At 34.5% G+C, this 22912-nt stretch overlaps 1 protein-coding gene across 9 annotated transcripts in view; it reads left to right on the top strand.

Annotated features, from left to right (window-relative positions):
* The window catches only part of TDRD3 (tudor domain containing 3), a 185190-nt gene that overhangs the window by 76550 nt on the left and 85728 nt on the right, over positions 1–22912 (top strand). For 7 of the 9 annotated variants that reach the window (XM_053563595.1, XM_053563596.1, XM_053563594.1 and 4 more), the window contains 3 exons: positions 1552–1712; positions 8339–8480; positions 20145–20216. In XM_053563595.1, the coding sequence (XP_053419570.1) occupies positions 1639–1712; positions 8339–8480; positions 20145–20216 (288 nt within the window). In that variant the 5' untranslated portion in view covers positions 1552–1638. Of the gene's footprint in view, positions 1–1551; positions 1713–8338; positions 8481–19169; positions 19286–20144; positions 20217–22912 lie in introns of those variants that run through there. The other 2 variants (XM_053563601.1, XM_053563598.1) reach the window with 1 other exon arrangement.

Genomic DNA, 22912 nt, shown 5'->3' with positions numbered 1-22912 from the left:
CTAAAAATTAAATAGAAACAAGTATTTCCCCCCTATCTTTCCATGGAAATGGTAGTCCCTATTATGTGTGGGTCTCACTTTGGAACACAGGTCTAAATTATAACCAACTATCCAGAAGACTTTTTGGAATGATGTAAACAGTCTCTGTGCTATCTAGATATAGATCACTTGAAATATGGCTAGTATAACTGAACACTTGAATTTTAATTAATTTAAATGCAAATATAAATACCCACATGTGGCTAGTGGATGGTATTGGTCAGGCCTAGGCTAGATATCTATCAATGCCTTGGCTAAAGATATTGGGAGAACTAAAATAAAGAGAATGATGAACATTATAATTACCATAACCAGCCTATCATTTAATTTAAATGTCCTTATTTTAATGACATTAACAAAAGCCAAAGAAAAAGTTTATCTTGAGTAAGAGCTTATCTATACTGGTTAAAGATTTTGGACTTGTTTTAACTTGGAATTTTTTATTTGTAATTGAAAATCAGATGAAATTTTAGATTCTTCTTTCTCATCATATTTTCTAGGCCTAAATTAATATCAGAATTATCCCTTTATAGGTAAAATACTGTAAATAAGGAATAGAAAATTTTCAATGTGGAAACATGCTTGCTTGGGAAATAAAGTGTTTGTCAGTCATTTAACATTTCTCTTTGTTGAAAATATAAATTAAGATTTTACTTAAAAGACTATTTACTTTTAAGAAGTAGCCTTTGTTCCCATAAAGTATGATACTGCTTAAAGATGTAGAAGTTGTTACTTTAGTTAAATTTATTTTTCAAACATGTAAGCAGATTTTGCTGTCATTTCCTAACTTTACTGTAAGCATTTTATTATATAAAACTTTTTAACTTTATAGCTAGTTAGTTCTTTTTTTTTCTTCTTAGATTGAAATTTGGCTGGAGAGAACAATTCTTCTCCCGATGGCCAACCTATATAATGCATTAGATTTAATATCACTTTAAAAAATGTGGAAATAAGTCAAGTAGAACTCACACTTCTTGAACTTTATCTAGTTTTGGAGGTATTGTATTCTTCATTTATACCAGAAGAGGGAGCACTTTTAACTTGATATGTGAACATAAAGTATTTTCTCAGAACTGCTGTCATAGAGTTGATGTCTCTTAAAAAATTATCAATTTCTTTATTTTCAAAATGCCCCTTATGTACCTGGGTGGAGAAGCAGTATATATGTGTACTATTTAGATTGCATAAGAGTAAATTAATCAATTAATATACTTTCATCCAGAAATATAACTTGATTTCCTAGGGTGTTTTTGTTACTATCTGAAAATGAATTCAGAATTATATACAAAAAAAAATTGTTCTCCAGGATATTCTTTTGTAGTTTTATCTTTAAATACTAACCCCACCCAAGCACCTGATATACAGTGTGTAATATAATTTTAGTTTTGACCTCATTTGAAGTCGTCATTATAAATCATAAAGTGTGACCATTAAGGAAAACAGAAACACAATAAATGAAAATAGCTGTGACTAGAAAATGACTTTTTAAAAAATTCTTTTGTGTTTTGACAGCTTGAAGGTCCATGTGTTTTGCAAATTCAAAAAATTCGCAATGTTGCTGCACCAAAGGATAATGAAGAATCTCAGGCTGCCCCAAGGATGCTGCGATTGCAGATGACTGATGGTCATATGAGTTGCACCGCAGTGGAATTTAGTTATATGTCAAAAATAAGGTGATTGGCACTTTATTTTATATATTTTCTACACAATGAAAGAATCATTTTAAGAATTTTGTACCCCATGATTGCATTAATGTACACAGCTATGATTTAATTAAAAAAAAATAGAAAAAGAATTTTGAAAAGAAGGAATGAACTCTTTTGTATGTTGTAACTTTTCAGATGAAATTACAGAGCTTTGCATTTCTGCTTAATCTGTATAGAAAGTAGTTAAAAATGGAGTTAGTTCAGTGTTAATTATAAAAACAGAAATTTAAGGTATCTTACATGAAAAGTAATCTTTTCTGTTTTGTCAGAAATTTTAGGTCATTCAGTTGTTCAGAACAAATAGAATTAAAAAATAGGTTACTGTTTCTTTCTTGATAGCTCAGTAGCTGTGTGTATGATAGTGTCTATCACATCATTTAATGTTCTAGCAAAGTCTCATAGGCTAATGAATTTTCTTAGGAAATGATTGAAGTTGGGGAAGATGAGGAGGAACACCCCAAGGAATAATTTTCCAAATCCCTCTCTTGGTTATTTTTATGACCCCATCTTGCAGAGACATGCCTAGTGGAATGGAGAAAAGCAATAAGAAGGAAGGGAAAGTGTCTCCTTTATCTTCAGTGTTCCTATTAGAGCATTTTGAGCCCTGTTTTCCAAGGTGCGAACTTTCAATGGACAACTTTCAATGGACGTTTGCAGCCCCACCCCCATTTTTTTTCTCTTCTTGGTCATTCTGTATGCTCTTACCTGAATACTCTGGGTCCATTGAGCTTTTTCACTTAATGTAAACTCCTATACCATAGTTGTTTCCTGAGTAAGCATTTATCCAGTGTTTTAGCATCTTTTGTGTTCCAACTCCTTTATCTAATGCTGTAAGTACAAAGGAAAAAGTGCTGTAATCATAAGGAAAATGTAAATCAAACCACAATGAGATATCCTTTTACCCTTGTTAGAATGACTATTATCAAAAAGACAAAAAACAATATACTGGAAAGGCTGTGAAAAAGGGGAATGCTGGTACACTATTGGTGGGAATGTAAATTAGTACAGCTATAGAAAACAGTATGGAGGGTCCTAAAAAATGAAAAATAGAACTGGCATATGATCCAACAGTCCCACTGCTGGGTGTATATCCAAAAGAAAGGAAATTGGTATACTGAAGAAATATTTGCACTGCCATGTTTGTTGTAGCACTATTCTTAATTCTCAGTATATGGAATCAACCACTGATCCACTCAATCAGTGGTTGAGTGGATAAAGAAAATGTTGTGTATGTAGACAGTGTAATATTATTTCACCATAATAAAGAATGAAATCCTGTCATTTTCGGCAACATAGATGGAACTACAGGACATTATGTTATGTGAAATAAGCTGGGCATAGAAAAACAAACCTTGCAAGTTCTCACTTATACGTAGGTGGTCAAAAAACTTGATCTCATGAAGGGAGTGAATAGAATGGTGGTCATTAGAGGCTGGGAAGAATAGTGGGAAGATAAAGAGAGGTTTGCTTAATAGGTTTACAAATATAGTTAGATTAAGATTTACTGTTCAATTGCACAATAGGGGATTATAGTTCACAATAATTTATTGTATATTTCAAAGTAACTAGAAGAGTAGATTTGTAGTATTCCCAACACAAAGAAAAGTGTTTGAGGTGATGGATATGGAAATTACCCTGATTTGATCATTAACACATTGTATACATGTATCAAAGTAATTAGTCTCTATTTTCCTTCTGTGGGAATACAACTATAATCTGGTGAAACTATCAATTGTCCCATTGAAATTATTGGTCGATCTTCAAATAATTTGACTACATAGGTCTTAAGAATGATATAATTCATTAGCATATAGATATTTAGAGGTAAATAATACAGTAGCCTGTGTCCTTACTGCTTATCTTTTTGATTTATTTTTATATGATGACTATAAGGTCATGACAGTCTGGATTTACCTGAAGTTGGGAAAACTTCTTCAGTTAATGTAACTGTATTTAGTTGTTACTGTTCTTGAAGTCTGATAGAGATTGTTCTAAGTTTGCTACATTTACCACCATAGAATTCTGTACTTAATGGTTAGGGTAGGCAAGGGTGTTCATGACCATTCATTTTATAAGTTGTAAGTAATAGAACAATTAAGCTTCAGGTCCTCAAAATAATTTTAATAGCTTTATTGAGGTATCATTGATACATAAAAATGATATATGAAGTCTGACTAATAGGTTCGAGAATTCATCCTAGAAAAAGTGCTATATACCTCACTGCTGAATATCACTTCCAGTCACCTTCAAAGTACTCCCCTTGGGAATTTATGCACCAATGCTAGTGCCTAGTCAGCCTTTCAAAGCAATTTTGAGACTCTTTTTTCTGGAATGACCATCAGAACTGTTGTACAAAAGTCTGACAATTAAGTTCATGAGCTTGTCACCATGTGTTTATGTTAGCAGCACTGTACAAACCGGTAAGATTTCATAACTTTGGTATATCAGTGTCTCACACCTATGTTTGTGTTGATGTCTGGCAGTATTTGCTGAGTGGCATTCATTACTGTTGTGTGTTTTGGTGTGCCCTTCAATGACAGTTCTGATGATCATATATTGGCACCTGGTAAATTTCATGAGATTTTAAAATGTGAACACTGTGAAGCCATTTCAGAGTAATTTGCTAATTTATCCTAAGTGTTTTAGGCCAGACTAGGAGTACTGTTTGGAGTACTTTATCCTTTGGTGGAGGTAGGAATAGATGAGGTGGGGCTCGGTAGAAATGCTTTTACTTTAGAACAAACCTATGTTATGAAATGAATTTCTTTTTTTTTTTTAATTAAATCATAGCTTTGTACATTAATGCAATCATGGGGCACCATACACTGGTTTTATTTGACATATTTTCATCACACTGGTTAACATAGCCTTCCTGGCATTTTCTTAGTTATTGTGTTAAGACATTTATATTCTACATTTAGTTGTCATGTGTCTTAAACCTCCTTTAATGTGGAATCCATCACATCATGCATCACTTAACAGCAGGGCACGTTCTGAGGAGGGCAGTGTTAGGTGACTTCATTGGCTAAGCATCACAGAGTGCACTCTCACTAACTCCAGTGGTCCTGCCCACTGCACACCTGGGCTTTATCGTATAAAGCTATGGCAGGTTTAGGCAATTGGAACACAGTGGTATCTAATCATAGGTGGCTCAGTGGGTAGGGCGCTTGCCCCATATACTGAGGGTGGCGGGTTCGAACCCAGCCCCAGCCAAACTGCAACAACAACAAAAAAAATTGCTGGGTGTTGTGATGGGTGCCTATAGTCCCAGCTACTCAGGAGGCTGAGGCAAGAGAATTGCTTAAGCCCAGGAGTTGGAGGTTGCTGTGAGCTGTGACGACATGGCACTCTACCAAGGGTGATAAAGTGAGACTCTGTCTCTACAAAAAAAAAATAAAAGAAAAGAAAATCTATAGTAAAAATAAGATACTATCACCTATGGAGCCACCATCATATAACTGGTCCACTGCTGACTGGCATGGAGTTATGCCAGGCATGACTGTATTTCCACAGCCTCTCTTTGTCTTCTATGATACTGATATTTTTGAGGAATGCTGGTTTCCCTCCCACCTTTTTTAAAAAATGAAGGTTCCTCATTTTGTGTTTGTCAAATGTTTCCTCATGATTAGACTAAGGTTATGCCTTCTCAGCCAAATCTCACTGACTCTTAAATTCCAACTTTGACATCTAGCAATTTTAGGACTAAGCTGCAGGCGTTTGGCTCACTCCTTCCACCTGACAGATGCCCCTAGCAGGATGCACCCTAGGTGTGGTCCCACCAATCACCCTCCCTCCACACAGCCTCTTCCCTCCCTTCCTCTCCCTTTCCCCTTTCCCCATATTCTTAGGTTATAATTGGGTTATAGCTTTCACATGAAAGCTATAAATTAGTTTCATAGTAGGCCTGAGTACATTGGATACTTTTTCTTCCATTCTTGAGATACTTTACTAAGAAGAATATGTTCCAGCTTCATCTATGTAAACATGAAAGAGGTAAGGTCTCCATCTTTCTTTAAGGCTGCATAATATTCCATGGTGTACATATACCACAATTTATTAATCCATTCGTGGGTCATTGGGAACTTGGGCTTCTTCCATAACTTAGCAATTATGAATTGGGCTGCAATAAACATTCTGGTACAGATATCTTTGTTATAATGTGATTTTTGGTCTTCTGGGTATATACCTAGTAGAGGAATTGTGGGATCGAATGGCAGGTCTATTTTTAGATCTCTTAGTGTTCTCCAAACATCTTTCCAAAAGAAACATGTTAGTTTGCATTTCCTTCAGCAGTGTAGAAGTGTTCTCTTTTCTCCATATCCACGCCAACATCTCTGGTCTCGTGATATGGGCTAATCTTACTGGAGTTAGATGATATCTCAAAGTAGTTTTGATTTGCATTTCTCTGATGATTAAGGATGATGAGCATTTTTTCATATGTTTGTGGGTTGTGTACCTGTTTTCTTCAGAGAAGTTTATCTTCAAGTTCCTTTGCCCAGCCTGAGATGGGATCACTTGTTCTTTTCTTACTAATATGTTTGAGTTCGCTGTGGCTTCTGGTTATTAAACCTTTGTCAGAGACATAACATGCAAATATCTTCTCCCATTCTGAGGGCTGTCTGCTTGCTTTACTTATGTGTTCTTGGCTGTGCAGAAGCTTTTTAGTTTGATCAGGTCCCAGTAATGTATTTTTGAAGCTGCTTTAATTGCCAGGGGGGTCCTCCTCATAAAATATTCACCCAGGCCGATTTCTTCAAGAGTTTTCCCTGTACTTCTAGTATTTTTATAGTTTCATGTCTTAAGTTTAAATCTTTAATCCAGTGAGAGTCTATCTTAGTTAATGGTGAAAGGTGTGGGTCCAGTTTCAGTTTTACAGGTCACCAGCCAGTTTACCCAGCACCATTTGTTAAATAGGGAATCTTTTCCCCATTGAATGTTTTTAATTGGCTTGTCAAAGATCAAATAACGGTAAGTAGCTGGGTTCATCTCTTGATTCTCTATTCTGTTCCATACATCTACCTGTCTGTTTTTGTGCTAGTATGATGCTGTTTTGATCACTATCGATTTATAGTATAGTCTGAGGTCTGGTAGTGTGATTCCTCCTGCTTTGTTTTTATTTTTGAGTAATGTCTTGGCTATTCAAGGTTTTTTCTGATTCCATATAAAATGAAGTATTTTTTCGAGATCTTTAAAGTATGACAGTGGAGCTTTAATAGGGATTGCATTAAAATTGTATATTGCTTTGGGTAGTATGGACATTTTAACAATGTTGATTCTTTCCAGCCATGAGCATGGTATGTTTTTACATTTTTAACATTTTCAGCTATTTCTTTTCTTAGAGTTCCATAGTTCTCTTTATAGACTTCCTTTGTTAGATAAACACTTCCTTTGTTAGATAAACTCCCAAATATTTCATCTTCTTTGGCACTACTGTGAATGGAATAGAGTCCTTGACTGTTTTTTCAGCTTGACTATTGTTGGTATGTATAAAGGCTACCAATTTATGAATGTTGATTTTGTAACCTGAGATGCAGCTGTATTCCTTGATCACTTCTAAGAGTTTTGTAGTAGAATCCCTGGTGTTTTCCAGATATATAGTCATATGATCTGTGAAGAGTGAAAGTTTGTCTCTTCTGACCCTTTATAGATACCCTTGATCGCCTTTTCTTCCCTAATTGCGATGGCTAAGACTTCCATTACAATGTAAAAAAGCAATGGAGACAATGGGCAAACTTGCCTGGTTCCTGATCTGAGTGGAAATGATTTCGGTGGGTTTGCTGTAGATGGCCTCTATTAGTTTAAGAATTGTCCCTTCTATACCAGTTTTCTTAAGTGTTCTGATTATGAAGGGATGCTGGATACTATTAGAAGCTTTTTCTTTCCTTATTTCTTTTATTAAAAGATTGATAGGAGGGTAACCATCTCATCTTTGGTTTTTGTAAAAGGAATCATGGTATTTTTGCTCCAAATCTGATATGACTAGCCTATTATTGGAATGTTCTTTTAAAGTGAGTATATAAAGTTAGTGCGTAAAAAGTCCTTTTACAGTTATTATATAAATACCATAATTCACATTTGATTTTTGAGTATATGTTTAACACAAAAGAGCATTATTTTGTATGGATTACTTTAGCTCATGTAGGTGTTAAGTTTTTAGATTTATTACCACTCAGAAATCTTTCTCTGTATTCAAATTTAATTTTGTAAGTATATTTTTGCAATGCATAGTCAAATGTCAGAGGAAAAAAATAGCAAATGTTGTACAGTATGGCATAGTTGAAGAAGTACTTTTATATCTTTTATCCTATTTATCTTTTCTATAACTTTGTGAAGTGTGATTGTTGACTTTTTTTTTTTTAATCTTCTGTGTGTAGAAACTAAAGCTCATTTCTTGTCATTAAGGTAGAAAATGGCAGTTTTGTAACTTTCTCCCAGGTGATGTATTTATATTATATAACCAGTCTACTAAAAAATAGTTTTGGTATTTGTTAGCGCATTTGAAGAATTTGGTTAGGTCATAATATGAGACTGATTTCCTGTTTGGAGAAGAGCTTTAATATGTTTTTTAACTTTTCACTCTTTTTTTGTTTTAGTCTGAACACACCACCTGGAACTAAGGTTAAGCTCTCAGGCATTATTGATGTAAAAAATGGATTTCTACTCTTGAATGACTCTAATACTACAGTTCTTGGCGGTGAAGTGGAACACCTTATTGAGAAATGGGAATTACAGAGAGTAAGTGTAAACTAAGAAAAATGGCTATAACTTTTAAAACACTACACTCTTTTTTATTGTATTATCATATTTTAAAGAGCACCTCTTATAGTGAATAGTAAAATTAGTCCTTTGTTACAGGGTTGAATAGAATGGAACATGATGATCTTTAGAAACTACCTATATTTGTCTAAGCATATTGTTCCTCTAAAGCTGATACAATTTTTCTGTGTTGGTTGCATTTTAAAAATCATTCCTTAGTGGTAAGTTTCAGAATTGCCAAGAAAACAGTAATAAGGTATGTGTAATGTATATGAAAAACATATACATTAATGTAATGTATATGTCCCTCTACTTTGCTTCCAACAAGTAATTCTTTTATCCACTGCAGTCAAATCTCCTATTATTCCCTTTCTCTCTAGTTCTGTTGCTGTTACTATAGTGCAGGCAGAATGGGGACCTAAGACCCCATTCTTGGCAAGGGTAAACACTCCCAGAAAAAGGGGAAAATAAAAAAGTAAGCTGAGTAAGTCGAAACAATGGAAAGTCAGCTAGTTTACTTTAAACTAGCTGCTGCTAAATTTCTTATCTGAGCAAGTTTCCTCCTTTTCCTAGAAGCCTGGCCTATAGGGGATATAGCTTGTAATCACTCCTGCTGGGCCTATAAACACTATAAAGGAATAATGGCCACAGAGGATGCTGTGTGCAGGCATAGCAAGAAACATTAACTAAGCCATCTCCTGCCCAGTCAATAGCCAGAGCAAATACCTATTGTGGAGATTTATATTATGGCTGGGGCAGAGATAAAGAGAATAACTCAAGCCATGAAATATGGATAGGAGGGCTTATATCCTTTATCACAGAGAAAAACACACCTCTGTGGTGGTGATGAGAGGAAAATTCGTCTTTCCCACTGATTCTTCAGGGGATATTAATGCCATTGACATTTTACTCCACAGTGAATTAGTGGGTATTAACACCCCCCTCCCCAGGAATCTATGTAGGTTCTGGATTTCTCAAGTCTGCTTAGACCCTTAAAGTTAATGATTATAGAAACAATGGGAGCTGTTATGCTTGCTCAGTGAAACTGCTGCTGTCTTAGTTCCCTTCCTCAGGTTACCCTATGGGCTAATGAGCAAATAGCCTTCAATAAAAGCCAAGTGAAACTGACACTTGAGGTTACACACTGGAACCCTGAAATGGGCAGGGGTCCTCTGTGTTCCCACCTTTGAAAATTGTATTGTGTGTGTCTTGTCTCTGTGTCTCTCATTGTTTCTAACTTTACGTTTCTTCATTTGACTGCTGCCAGATCCATAGGTCTTAAGGGACCCTGCCCCCATATGGGGGCCTCAGCCCTGTAGTTCAGGTCTTTAGTTGTATCTCGTGCCTGGACTACTGTAGTAGCCTTCTGGCTCTCTCTCCATATATCCTTTCTCCATATTATAGTTTATTTTATGTACTTGCGCTGGGTTATCTTCCTTCAGCATAGTTCAGAACATGTCACATTTGTATTTCAAATGCCTTAATTTGAGAATCAAGGTTATTTGTGATCTAGCCCTAGTTCCAGTTTACCTTTCAACTTTATACATTTTTCCACATGTTTTGTTTCAGCCAAATAGAAGTATTTCCTCTTTCTTTGATTCTTTATGCTTTCCTACATTTGGGGGGAAAAAAGAAAAGATTTTCCCACTTCCATCCCGTGCATCTTGTTTTCTCTTAATCTGTGCGTGGCCAAAGGAGCTCCACATTCTTAGACCCAGCTCAATTGCATGCTTCTTCACAAAGTGAAGTAGTTATTCCTTTGTTCAATACTTTAAACATTTTGTTTTTACTAACAGTTACTAGCAGTAAAGTCATGTTTATTTTTCATCTCTATTAATAATCATAAGCTTCTCGAGGTCACAATTCTTATTTGTATTATCTTTGTTCAACTCTACAAATATTTGTTGAGCTGTATAGATACTGCGTGGGGTGGTTGCCTCTGTATCGCACATTATCCTCCTGATAGTCTTGTAAGGAGTATTGTGTTTATATAGATTTTAAAAATGGACTTTTAAAAACTGTTAAATAACTTTATTATTAGACAGCTAATAACTGGAGGAGAATCCAAGACCATTTTTTCCCATTATATTATAGCTGCCATCCCTGGTCTCCAAAATAGTAACCCTGAGCCTTACATGCAATAGGCATCATAAAAAATACTTGTGGAATAAATGAATCACAAAGCTAATTACTTTCTAAGCTGATATTGATGTTCTTGTGCTACTCAAATTTGCCTCTTGTCTAAAGTGAGCCAAGGACCTAGTAATATTTCAAGTTTTTGTTATTTTACGATACATTATTCTCTCTTATTTTCTAAGTTGGAAAGTACCTGCGTTTAAGAAGCAATTGGATAAGTTGTTTTTATTTCTTAGTACTCATTCCTTATGATACTAATGTGCTACATTGGACTCCTATACCATGGGCTTCTATACCATGTAATATAGGGTAATGTTCCACAAGTGCATTGTTTGATTGAAAATGTCACAAAAGAAAGTAATTTAGAAGTGGCTTAATAGTTTCATATGAACTATGAATTTCCTGGAGAAGTTCCATCCATTTTATATTTCCATCCCTTCATAAGTTGATATATTTTGTTGTTGTGAGAGATTGTTTAAAGTATGATAAAATGTCCTCATGTCAGACCACTACCTTACATAATTTTCCCAGAACTGAGCCAGAATCACCTTATTAAAACTGTAAAGTCAGTTACACATTTCCAGTAACCTCTTCATCCTCAACATATGCACACACATTCTCACGCATGTAGTTTACTGGAAGTTTGATGGTATTCTTGATATATTTTACTATATGCTTCTGCACTTTCAATCTTGTTAGGAAATGATAAAAATTAACTTTTACAATTGTTTAGAAATATCTTGATATGATTATAGTTCTCTTTGGTTTTATAGTTTTTTGATTTGGTAAGCATAGCAGTGTCGGAAACATGGAGAGTATAATTACTTGACCAGCTGCCAGATGGTACTCAGAAATCAAATGCAAACATAGAAATCATCAACCATAGAGTTAATTTTGGAAGTAAAGGACCCCTAAACATTCTTATAAAATAGGTAAAGGGAGTATTGGTTAGTAAACTGCATGCAAACGTTGTAGCTGTGGATTATAGAAAAGTGAAGCAAAGAAAAAAAGCCCTTCAAACCTTAAGTGCAGTGTACATTTGTATAGTTCTAGGGAGTTTTGTACCAGATGTAATTTGCAAAGTAATACAGTTCTCTAACATTGTAGTGCCCCCAAGTTACAGATCATTTTTTCTTCTTCTGTTTTTATTGTGGTAAAGTATAAATAACAAAGTTTGTTTTATTTTATTTTATTTTACCTTTTAACCACTTTAAAATGTAAGGTTTAGTGTAATAAGTACATTCACATTGTTGCACAACTATCATCACCCTTCACCTCCTGAACTTTTCATCTTCCCAAACTTTGTACTTATTAAAGAATAATTCCCCATTTCCCACTCCTCTCAGTTTTTGGCAGCCACCATTCTTTCTTTCTCTATGAATATGACTGCTCTAAGCAACTCATATATGTGGAATCATGTAGTATTTATTCTTTTGTGCCTAGCTTATTTCATATAGTATCTTCAAGCTTCATCCATGTTATAACATGTGTCAGTATTTCCTTTCTTTTTAAGGTTTAATAGTGTTCTATTGTGTGTGTGTATCACATTTTGTTCATCAATTCATTAGTGGATATTACAATACATTAATCTCTCTTATTTTCTAAGTTGGGAAGTACCTGCCTTTGAGAAGTAATTGATAAGGATGTTTTAATTTCTTATTACTCATTCCTTATGATACTAATGTGGCACATTTTGTGCTCCTATACCATGTATAGTATAGCATAGGTTTGTTTTTTACCTTGTGGTTCTTGTAAATAATGCTACTAGGAACATGGGTGCACAAATATCTTGAGATCTTTTTTCAGTTCTTTTGGGTATATACCCAGAGGTAGAATTGATGGATCATATAGTGATTCTACTTTAATTTTGTGAGGAACAGCCTTACTGTTTCTACAGTAGCTACTATCATTATATGTTCATTCTCATTAGTAGTGCACAGGAGTTCCAATTTCTCTACATCCTCACCAACCCTCATTATTTTGTATCTTTTTTTTTTTATTAAGTCATATACACATAGATCATAAATACATGATCTATGCATATGTGGGGTACAATGTGTTGATTTTTTTTTTTTTTTGGTAGAGACAAAGTCTCACTGTACCGCCCTCGGGTAGAGTGCCGTGGCGTCACACAGCTCACAGCAACCTGTAACTCTTGGGGTTACGTGATTCTCTTGCCTCAGCCTCCTGAGCAGCTGGGACTACAGGTGCCCGCCACAACACCCGGCTATTTTTTTGTTGCAGTTTGGCCGGGGCTGGGTTTGAACCCGCCACCTGGGCATATGGGGCCGACGCCCTACTCACTGAGCCACAGGCGCCGCCCAATGTGTTGATTTTTTTATACAATCTGACGTGTCTTTTTGATAGCAACCTTTGTAACATACGTAAGGAAGAAACTTACTGTTTCTGATTTTAATTTCCCTTATACTTAATAACGTTGAGCACCTTGTTGTGTGCTTATTGGCCATTTGTATATTATTTGGAGAAATTTCTATTCAAGTTTTTTTGCCCATTTTTTAATCATGTCTTTTTTTTGTTTTTGTTTTTTTATTGGTTGTTTGAGATATTTATGTATCTGAATATCACCCCTTTCTAAGATATGAATTGTAGTTATTTTTTTTTCTCATTCCAAGGTTCTCTTTTCACTTTGTTGATAGCATCCTTTGATCCATGGACTTTTTTTGAGTATTTATACATTTTGCTTTTATGCTTAGGTCTTTGAACTTTTTTGATTTAAATTTTGTTTATGGTGTAAGTTAAGAGTCCAATTTCGTTCTTTTACCTAAAAGTATCTAGTATTCCCAGTAACACTTTTTGAAAAGACTTTTTTTTTCCCAGTGAATGGTCTTTGTCCTCACCAAAAAATCATTTGGCCATATGTATAAGGATTTATTTCTGGATTCTGTTATGTTTCATTGGTCTAGATGTCTTTCTGCTACTGTTTTGATTACTGCAACTTTTTTTTTTTTTTTTTTTTTTGCAGTTTTTGGCCAGGGCTGGGTTTGAACCCACCACCTCTAGTATATGGGGCCGGCACCCTACTCCTTGTACTGCAACTTTTTATTAAGTTTGGGAAATGTAAGACGCGTTCTACAATTATTTTGGCTATTTTAGGGCCCTGTAAGATTTCATATAAATTTTAGGGATTACTTTTATTTTTCTGTTTTGCAAAAGAAATCATTAGAATTTTGCTGAGGATTGTATTGAATTTGTAGACTGTTTGGATAGTATGATATACTTATAATATTAAATCTTAATGATTCTTGACCATTTGATATCCTTTCATTTATTTGTCTCTAATTTCCAAGCAATGTTTTATAGTTTCCAGTGTTCAAATCTATTGCCTTTTTGCTTAAATTTATCCCTAAATGTTTTATTCTTGTTGAGTTGATGCAATTGTAAATGGAGTTGTGTTTACTTAATTTCTTTTTCACATCGTTCATTGTTAGTATAGAGAAGCACAAGTTTTTTTCTTTTTGAGACAGGTCTCATTCTGTTGCCTAGGCTAAAGTGCAGTGGCATCATCGTAGCTCAATGCAACCTCAAAGTCCTGGGTGCTGGGGCTGGTTCTGCTGGGAGTCAGAGACAATTAACAGCTAAGGGGCCAGACAGGCTGGAGTTTAACAAGAATATCTTGTCTCACTGAGAGAGACCCTTTTGCCAAAGTGAGAGAGAATGTCCTCTTTCTCCCATTTCTCATATGACGTGGCCAGGCTTGCCAATCGCTCCTTGAGAAATTTGTGTGGTCTGAACAAGGTCTGCACCTTCTCAGGTGTCCTGCCTTTGGACTGGGTCTATTCCATGCTTTGTTTGTGTTAAAATCATAAGTAACAGAATGAGATAAGTAAGAAGTAAATCAGTTTGATTAAAATAATTAGTTTAAGACATAGTTTGAGAAATACAAGCCCAACAAGAACTATGATGTAAGGGTTGGCCTTTACCTACTGGAATATGAAATAAATATATAGCTAGCCTGGAGTCACGATCTTTGCCAGATCCTCACAATCAGTAGCAAAGATCCCTTGGTCCATGCTATTCTTAAAACCTTAAATCTGTGTCTTTTCATTTTCCTTCATTCTTCTATCTCCACCAAGGACTGGGAAAGAACCACTGTGAAGTTTGGGACTATTTCCCCAACACTGGGCTCAAGTGATCCTGCCTCAGCCTTGCCAATGTATCCCTTGGCTGGGGTACAGGTGCAGGCAACCATCCTGGATAATTTTTGTACTTTTGTAGAGATGAGGTCTCATTATATTGCCCAGGCTGGTCTTAAACTCCTGGGCTCAGGTGATCTTCCCACCTGAGTGTCCAAAGTGGTGGAATTGTAGGTATGAGCTACCACATGTGGCCACAAATTATTTCGTGTATTGATTTTGTGTCCTGCAACTTTTTTGAATTTATTATTAGTTGTAACAGAGTTTTATTTATTTTTTAGTGTAGAATCTTTAGTGTTTGCTATATGCCCTAAAGATGATCATGCCATCTGTGAACAGAGATAATTTTATTTCTTCTAAAATTCAGCACCTTTCTTTCTTTCTTGTTTTTTTTTTCCTTTTTCCTTTTTTTTGCCTTATTGTCCTGGCTAGAACTTCCAATACTATGTTGAATAAAAGTGGTGAAAGCAGCATGTTTATTTTGTCTCATCTTATTCTTGATCTTAAAGTAAAAGCCTTCATGTTTTTACCATTGAATATGTTAATTGTAGATTTTTCCCACATGACCTTTATTATGTTGAGTGGTTGCTTTCTATTCCTAGTTTATTGAGTGTTTTTATTATGATGTGTGTTAAATTTTGTCAAAATTGTCTCTATCAAGTGAGTTAATCATGGTTTCTTTCCTCTCATTACATTGATTGATTTTCATATGTTGCCCTCTCCTTGTTTTTAGGAAGTAGATAGCACTTGGTCATGGTCTATAAGGCCTTTTATATGTTATGAGATTCAGATAGCTAGTTTTTCATTGTGGGTACATATCTACTTTTTTTTCAATTTTTACAAAAATTGTGGTAAAATACACATACATAAAATTAACCATTTTAGCCATTTTCAAGTGTATGGTTCAATAGTATTAGACACATTCACAGATGCTTAACATTGCCAATAATTAGAGGAGTGCAAATTAAAGCAACAGTGGGATACCATTTCACAGCCATTAGATGGCTACTATCAAGAAAACCAGAAAATAATAAATGTTGTGTGGATGTGAAAAAAATTGGAACCCTTGTACACTGTTGGTGAGAATATAAAGTAGTATAGCTGTTACAGAAAACAGTATGGCGGTTTCTTAAAAATTCAAAATAGAATTATCATATGATTCAGCAATTCATTTTTTCAGTATAAATCCAAAAGAACTAAAAGCAGGGCCCATAGAAATATTTGTACACCCATGTTTGTAGTTGTAGCAACAGAGGACATGCTAACTGAAATAAGCCAGTCATTAAAAGATAACTACTCTGTGATACCACTTATATGTGGTACTTAGAGTAATAAAAATCACAGAGAAGTGGAGTGGTGGCTGCCAGGGGCTGGGCAGAGCTGGAAATAGGGGACTTATTGTTTAATGGATATGAAGTTTCTATTCCATGAAACCACTTACTTTCAATATAACTCAATATGGAAAGGTTTGTCTATAACCTTGCTGTTTCTTTTCTTTGTTGATTTGTTTTGGTTTTTTGATTTATGCTGCCTGTTTTAGTCTATTTTATGTTGTCATAACAATACCACAGACTGGGTAATAATTTTATAAAGAAAAGAAATTTATTTCTAACAGTTTGGGAGAGTGGAAAGCCTCTAGCATCAGACGAGGGCTTTCTTGATGCACCATTACATGGCATCAGGGCAACTGAGCATACAAGGCGGTGAGAATATAAAGATGAATTTCATGCTGTTTTTCAGGATCCCATTCTCAAGATAGCTAACTAATTTCCTGGGATAATGGCATTAATCCATTCCTAACTTAATCACCTCTTAAAAATCCCACTTCTCAACACTTACAATGGCGGTTAAATTTCAACATAAATTTTGGAAGGAGCATTGAAACCATAGCACTTCCCTTTAAATGAATTGCTTGTTTATTTTAGAGATTCTGTTGTGTGTGTATTATTGACTTATCAGCTATATGTCTGTGTTTTTTGTTTTTAAATGGTTGCTCTGGGGTTTAAAATATGTATGTTTAACTTATTTCTTTATACTTTCAATAGTATTTCACTTTATACATACTGTAAGACTCATACAATTATATGCTTTCATGTCCCCAATTTTGTCTTTTATGCTGGTTTTTCCATAGACATTGCATGTGTTATAAGGCCCATAACACATTGTTTTTATTTTTTCCCCTCAATCAGGGGTTTTCAACTTTCCTAATGCAGTGACCCTTTAATACAGTTCCTCATTTGTGGTGACCCCCAGCCATAAAATTATTTGCTACTTACAAAAATAATTTTGTGGTTGGGGGTCACCACAACATGAGGAATGTTCGTATTAAAGGGTCACAGCATTAGGAAGCTTGAGGACCACTGCCCTAAATAGTCAGGAAATTTTTATAGAAATGAAAACATTTAAAAGGACATTTTTCTTCTTCCACCCACATGTTTTCTGTTTCTGGCATTCTTTTTTTTTTTTAATTTTATGATGATGACGTTTCTGTTTTGTGTCTTTTTGTTCAGATCTGTTGTTAAAGTCTTTTAGTTTGGTATATCTGAATTTATTTTCCTTTTTCTTTTACTTTTTAAGGATGTCTTCTCTGAATGTATGATTCTACATTGAAAGGTCTTTAGCAATTTCTTCAAGCATTTTAAGAATGTCATTTTATTGCCAACTTGCTGATATACTGTTCGTAGTCTCTGCTAATCTTTATGTAATGTATTTTTTCTTTCTCTATTTTTAAACTTTTTTATTATTGTTTTTTAAAAATTTGGTTGATTATGATATACCTTGGTATGGTTTGTATGTGTTCACTCTATTTCATGTTCCCCAAACTTTTAATATCTATGTGTTATTATTGCCATCATGTTTGGAAAATATTTGGCCATTTTTTCTTCAAATATTTTTTTCTCCTTCTCTCTAATCCTATTCTTTTGTGCCTTCAGTTATACATACATTTGACTGCTTGTAATTTTCCCACAAGTCACTAAAGATCTTTCATTTTTTCCCCGAGCTTTTTCCTTTGGCCTCATTTGGGTAGATTCTATAGTATACCTGTATAGTCACTAATTTGTTGTTCTGTAATGTCTAACTTGTTCATAACCCTATTCGATGAAATTTTCATTTCTGATAGTTTTTTCTTATCTACAAGTTTTATTTGATTTTTAAAATACTGAAACATAGTTTTAGTAGATTTGTAACATACTGTTTGCTTGTTCTGTCATATTTCTCATCTGTGGCTCTATTTCTATTGACTAAGTTTCTGGATGGTTGCAGATCACATTTGCCTTTTTGGGTGTGCCTTGTAGTTTTGCTTAGGTGCTGGGCATTGTGATGTAGTTGATTATTGAGAGTCTGAATGTTGTTATAGGACCTAGCTTTGGTGCACAGTAAATTTACTTTTGATGAGTTTGACCCCATAGAGACGTGTATTCAAGCTTTGAAAGGAGCATCTAGACTAGCCTTTGCTCCAAATACTTTTTAGTCCTCTGGGTTTCCACTCAACTGGTCTGGTTGATCACCAGAGACTCCAGTCTGAGTGGTCAGGGAAGGATTGTTTCTTTACCCTTTGTGTGCCCTGGGAATTGTTCAGCTTAAAACTCTCAGTTGGATTTTGCTCAGCAGTGACTCAAGGGAACTCTTATGCAGGTTTCTGACTTTTCTTCTATGTAGATTTCTCTTTCTGAAACTCAGCCCCACAACTTCCAGTGCCTTCAAGTTTGTTTGAGCTATGAGATTGATGTTCTCCGTGATCTCTGTCTGCATCATGCCTCCCAGCAGAAAGCCAGAGCTCACTGTTTCCCACCCCCCCTTCTCTAAGGGATAATAGTTCTGTGTTATAAAATAGTTATTTCTTACTTATTGTGTAGATTGCTAATTGTTTTTAGAGGGCTATTACATCAGGCTCTTGTACCTTTATTAGGGGAAGTGGTAAAAATCTTACAAAATGGTTTTAATTATATAAGAGAGATGGTATTTTTGGCAACTGATACGAACTTTTAAAGAAAATTATTGTACAAATTGAAATGATTTATAACTGTTCGAATAGTCTTTTTTATATCTAAATCAAAACTGAGGAAAGGGCCTCTGAATAATTTTATGCATTTATTATTGTCTTTAAAATTAGGTTAGTATTTGAAATATAGGTTGTAAAAGAAAGTAGCATTCATATACAGTTTAAATTATTCTTTGCTCAGTAAACTGATTACTATAGTCATCATTAGTCTTATTATACTTCAAAAAACTTACATAAAATGTATAGTATTGTTTACATAATTCAGAAACTCTGGAATATCCTTGAAAATGCATGTGGTGATTTTTTAAAACTTTTTTGTCTATTTTACATCATATTTTTATCTTAATGGTCCATATAGCGATAATTATTAAAAAGGCATTAAAAAGTTTAACATGAAGACGATCTGTGAACCAAGTGCTTAACAGATGTATAAATAAGAGGAATAGATAACTGAAAGAAGTCTTGAACACTCCTTATGGACATTTTAAAAGGTGAAAAATTGCTTTTGCTAGGAGGATGTTTTCTTTCCCTTTTCAAAACACATTGTTAATCTCTCTAATTCTAACTATGAGAGTTCAGGACAAAAGAAAAACTAAAATTAGTAGAGTTTGGAAGCTTATTTGTATTAAAAAAATCGGTTGAATTACTTCAGTATATGAATTGTCTTGTAAAATATAAAAAACATTATTAAGAACATTTTACTGTAATTGAAAGAACTTCCATTTGATAAACTATAACAACCTGATCTCTTTAAATAATTAGAAATCACCTTTTTAGTATGTTGTTTGCTAATAAATTTTATTTCTAAAATCTTCATTTTGATGATGTTTTCCAGGTAATATTTGTCTATTAAGTTATAGGTGTTTTTTTTTTTGTTGTTGTTGTTGTTCTTTTTGCAGTTTTTGGCTGAGGCTGGGCTTGAACCCACCACCTCCGGCATATGGGGCTGGCGCCCTACTCCTTTGAGCCACAGGTGCCACCCTTACGTTATAGTTTTAATATGCTTTGAAATGATGCTTTTATTTCCAAAGCTTGTTATCTTTAAATTTGGTACTTAAAGAGGGCTGCTTACTTGATAAGTATTTCTGAAAATTCTGAGTGAATGTGTGTTTTGGTAAGGGAAGATGAGGGTAGAGCCTTTGCACAATTATTGAAATTAGAAATAAAATAATTTAGATAGTTTGAAATTAGAAAATAAAATGTTGAAATTAGAAATAAAATAATTTTGATAGTTCCCTCCTGTTTCTGACAAGAATCTATTTAAAGAGATTCCTGTTACATTATAAATGTTGAAATATATGTATATTTTTTATGTATAATTTTTGTTTTATGACTGAATTTTTTTCACAGAGCTTATCAAAACATAATAGAAGCAATATTGGAACCGAAGGTGGACCACCTCCTTTTGTGCCTTTTGGACAGGTAATGACTTTCATGTTGGCAGATAAGTTTAAATTAGAAAAAAGTAGTTTTCATTTGTATCCAAGCCGTGTTTTGTTTTATGCTGAACTATTTATTCAGAAGTCATGGAGTTATATGGAAATAAGTTCAAAGAAGTTAATAATTTTGTGTATTTTTCCTTTTCTGTAATTAAATTGTTGATGTTCTCTAACGCTGTTAACCCAAAGTTGAAGCAATTAAGAGCCATATCTGAAAGTAATTTAAAACTTAAACATAGGGTGGGCGAAGGTTTTATTTATTTATTTACTCATTTTGAGACAGAGTCCTCTGTAGAGTATGGTGGCGTCATAGCTCATAGCAACCTCAAACTCCTGGGCTTAAGCGATTCTCTCCCCTCAGCCTCCCAAGTAGCTGGGACTACAGGAGCCCACCACAATGCCTGTCTTATTTTTAGAGACAGGGTCTCCCTCTGGCTCAAGCTGGTCTTGAATCCATGAGCTCAGGCAATCCACTGGCCTTGGCCTCCCAGAGTGCTAGGATTACAGGCACGAGCCAACGCATTGGGCCTATGGTGTTTTATTTTTTTAAGGGAAATTCAAAAAGTAAGAAGACAGATATGCCATAATTCCTCATTTTGCCCATTTAAAATATAAAGGGGAGGGAAAGGTGAGAACACAAGAGGCAGAGAAGGGCATCATTTTACTTTAGGAGAGCCTGCTTTTCTCCTGTTCCTTTCAAGATTCTGTTCTTCAGCATCATTTTAAATATCCATTGCACTCAGGGATAGGTATTAATTTTATTTCTAGTTGATGTTTTCCTATTCAGTCAAACAGTGCTGACATTTCTTCTACATAAACTAAACATCTTCTGTCTACTCCTTATTTTTCAATTTCCCTTGCTACAAAGTGCAACTTCGTGGTAGCTCCTTAGCCGGCTAATATCTCTTGTGTCTTCCTGGCTGTTGTCAATATTAAATTGCATTTGTAACAATGTTTTCTAGCCTTTGCTTACTTTATTCCCTCTGGCAATTCTAAGAAAAATCGCCATGGCAACTTGTCTTCACGTGATGATGGCCCCAGAGTTCAGCTACTGGTAATCCACCTTGTATTTGCTCTTTAATTTTCTTCAAGAATGCTGGCTAAGAGTGTCAGTGAGTTGGGGACTGATAACAGGTAGGAAACAGGCTGGGTGCAGTGGCTCACACCTGTAATCCTAGCACTTTGGGAGGCCAAGATGGAAAGATCACTTGAGGCCAGGATTTTGAAACCAGCCTGGGCAACATAGTGAGACCCTGCCACTACAAAAAATACAAAATTTAGTCAGACTTGCTGACACGCACATTAGGATCTCTTGAGCTCAGGAGTTTGAGGTTGTAGTGAGCTATGATGATAACACAGCACTCTATCCCAGCCAATGGAGTAAGACCTTGTCTCAAAAAAACAAACAAAAAAACCCCCGAAAAAACCAAAACCACATAGAAAACAGGTCTACATTTTGATAACAAGGTTTATTGTTTTGTGTATGTGTGTGTATTTTTAAATATTTTCGTTAAAAACAGTATCTAATTTATAAGAATATAAATGGGTAGGTAGGATCAGTTGACTAGCATCCTCTTCAAAAACTTTTTTGGAGGGTAATTGGTGGGATCACACCTACGGTGCATCTTACAAGGGTACATATGAAACTTACTAAATGTAGAATATAAATGTCTTAACACAATAACTAAGAAAATGCCAGGAAGGCTATGTTAACCAGTTTGATGAAAATATTTCAAATTGTATATAAAACCAGCACATTGTACCCCATGATTGCATTAATGTTCACAGCTATGATTTAATAAAAAAATGAATATATAAAGACAGATAAAAAAAACTTTTTTGTAATGTCTGCTCAAAATTGAAGTCATTTTTGCTTTATGCCTTTTTTGAAAGCATTTTTTAAAATGTTGATTTTTTATTTTGTTTTGGAACAAGGGACAGTCAAGATAAAAGGAGGTGTGAAGTCCTATAGAGTGTTTCATGATCATGATTGTCATTCTCCCAATGTGATAAAAAAACCAGTACAAGGAAAACAGTGCAAATATTCTAACAACACGCTTGAAAATAATAAATATTTGTGAAAATTTACTTTCCTTTTAACATTTTGGAGATAATATTTCTCTTTTATTAATAAATTGCTTAAGACATAAAGTCAAGAGTTTGTTTTTTCCCCAGAGACACTTATGATCCAATATTCTCAAGAATTTGAAGTGCATTGTATTGCTTTTTTGAGTTAGGAAGTATAATGAAAGGTATAGTTTCAATAATAATTATTTGTTTATAAAGTTCATTTTGAAAAATTCTTATGCAGCATGTCATAGCCTTGTACATGGTTTAAAGATAGATAATGCTGCCTGTGTGTGGTATCAATACGATACATTTATATGGATGAAAGTATACTATATGTAATACACTTATTTAAGAAAAATCTCTTCCTCATTTTTATTAATGAGTTGAGAAAATGTTGATTTTATATAATTTTTACTGGTAGGATTGGAATGGAGACCACAATTTAGGGCTTAGTTTTGGGCAGTGTTGCCTTTTCAAATTTATTTTATGAAACAAAAATCGAAAAATTTTGTAGCCTGAGAGGGTAGAGGGTATGTTTTTAGCCTGTGGTTCATGTAAGTACAAAGAGATCTTTTTATAGGTAAAAATAACTGTACTACTCAATTTGCA

The sequence above is a fragment of the Nycticebus coucang genome, chromosome 15, assembly GCF_027406575.1.
Source record: "Nycticebus coucang isolate mNycCou1 chromosome 15, mNycCou1.pri, whole genome shotgun sequence".
In the NCBI taxonomy this organism is placed as follows: domain Eukaryota; kingdom Metazoa; phylum Chordata; class Mammalia; order Primates; family Lorisidae; genus Nycticebus; species Nycticebus coucang.
The sequence above is the reverse complement of the archived record's forward strand: the minus strand, read 5'-3'. Positions and strand labels throughout refer to the sequence as shown.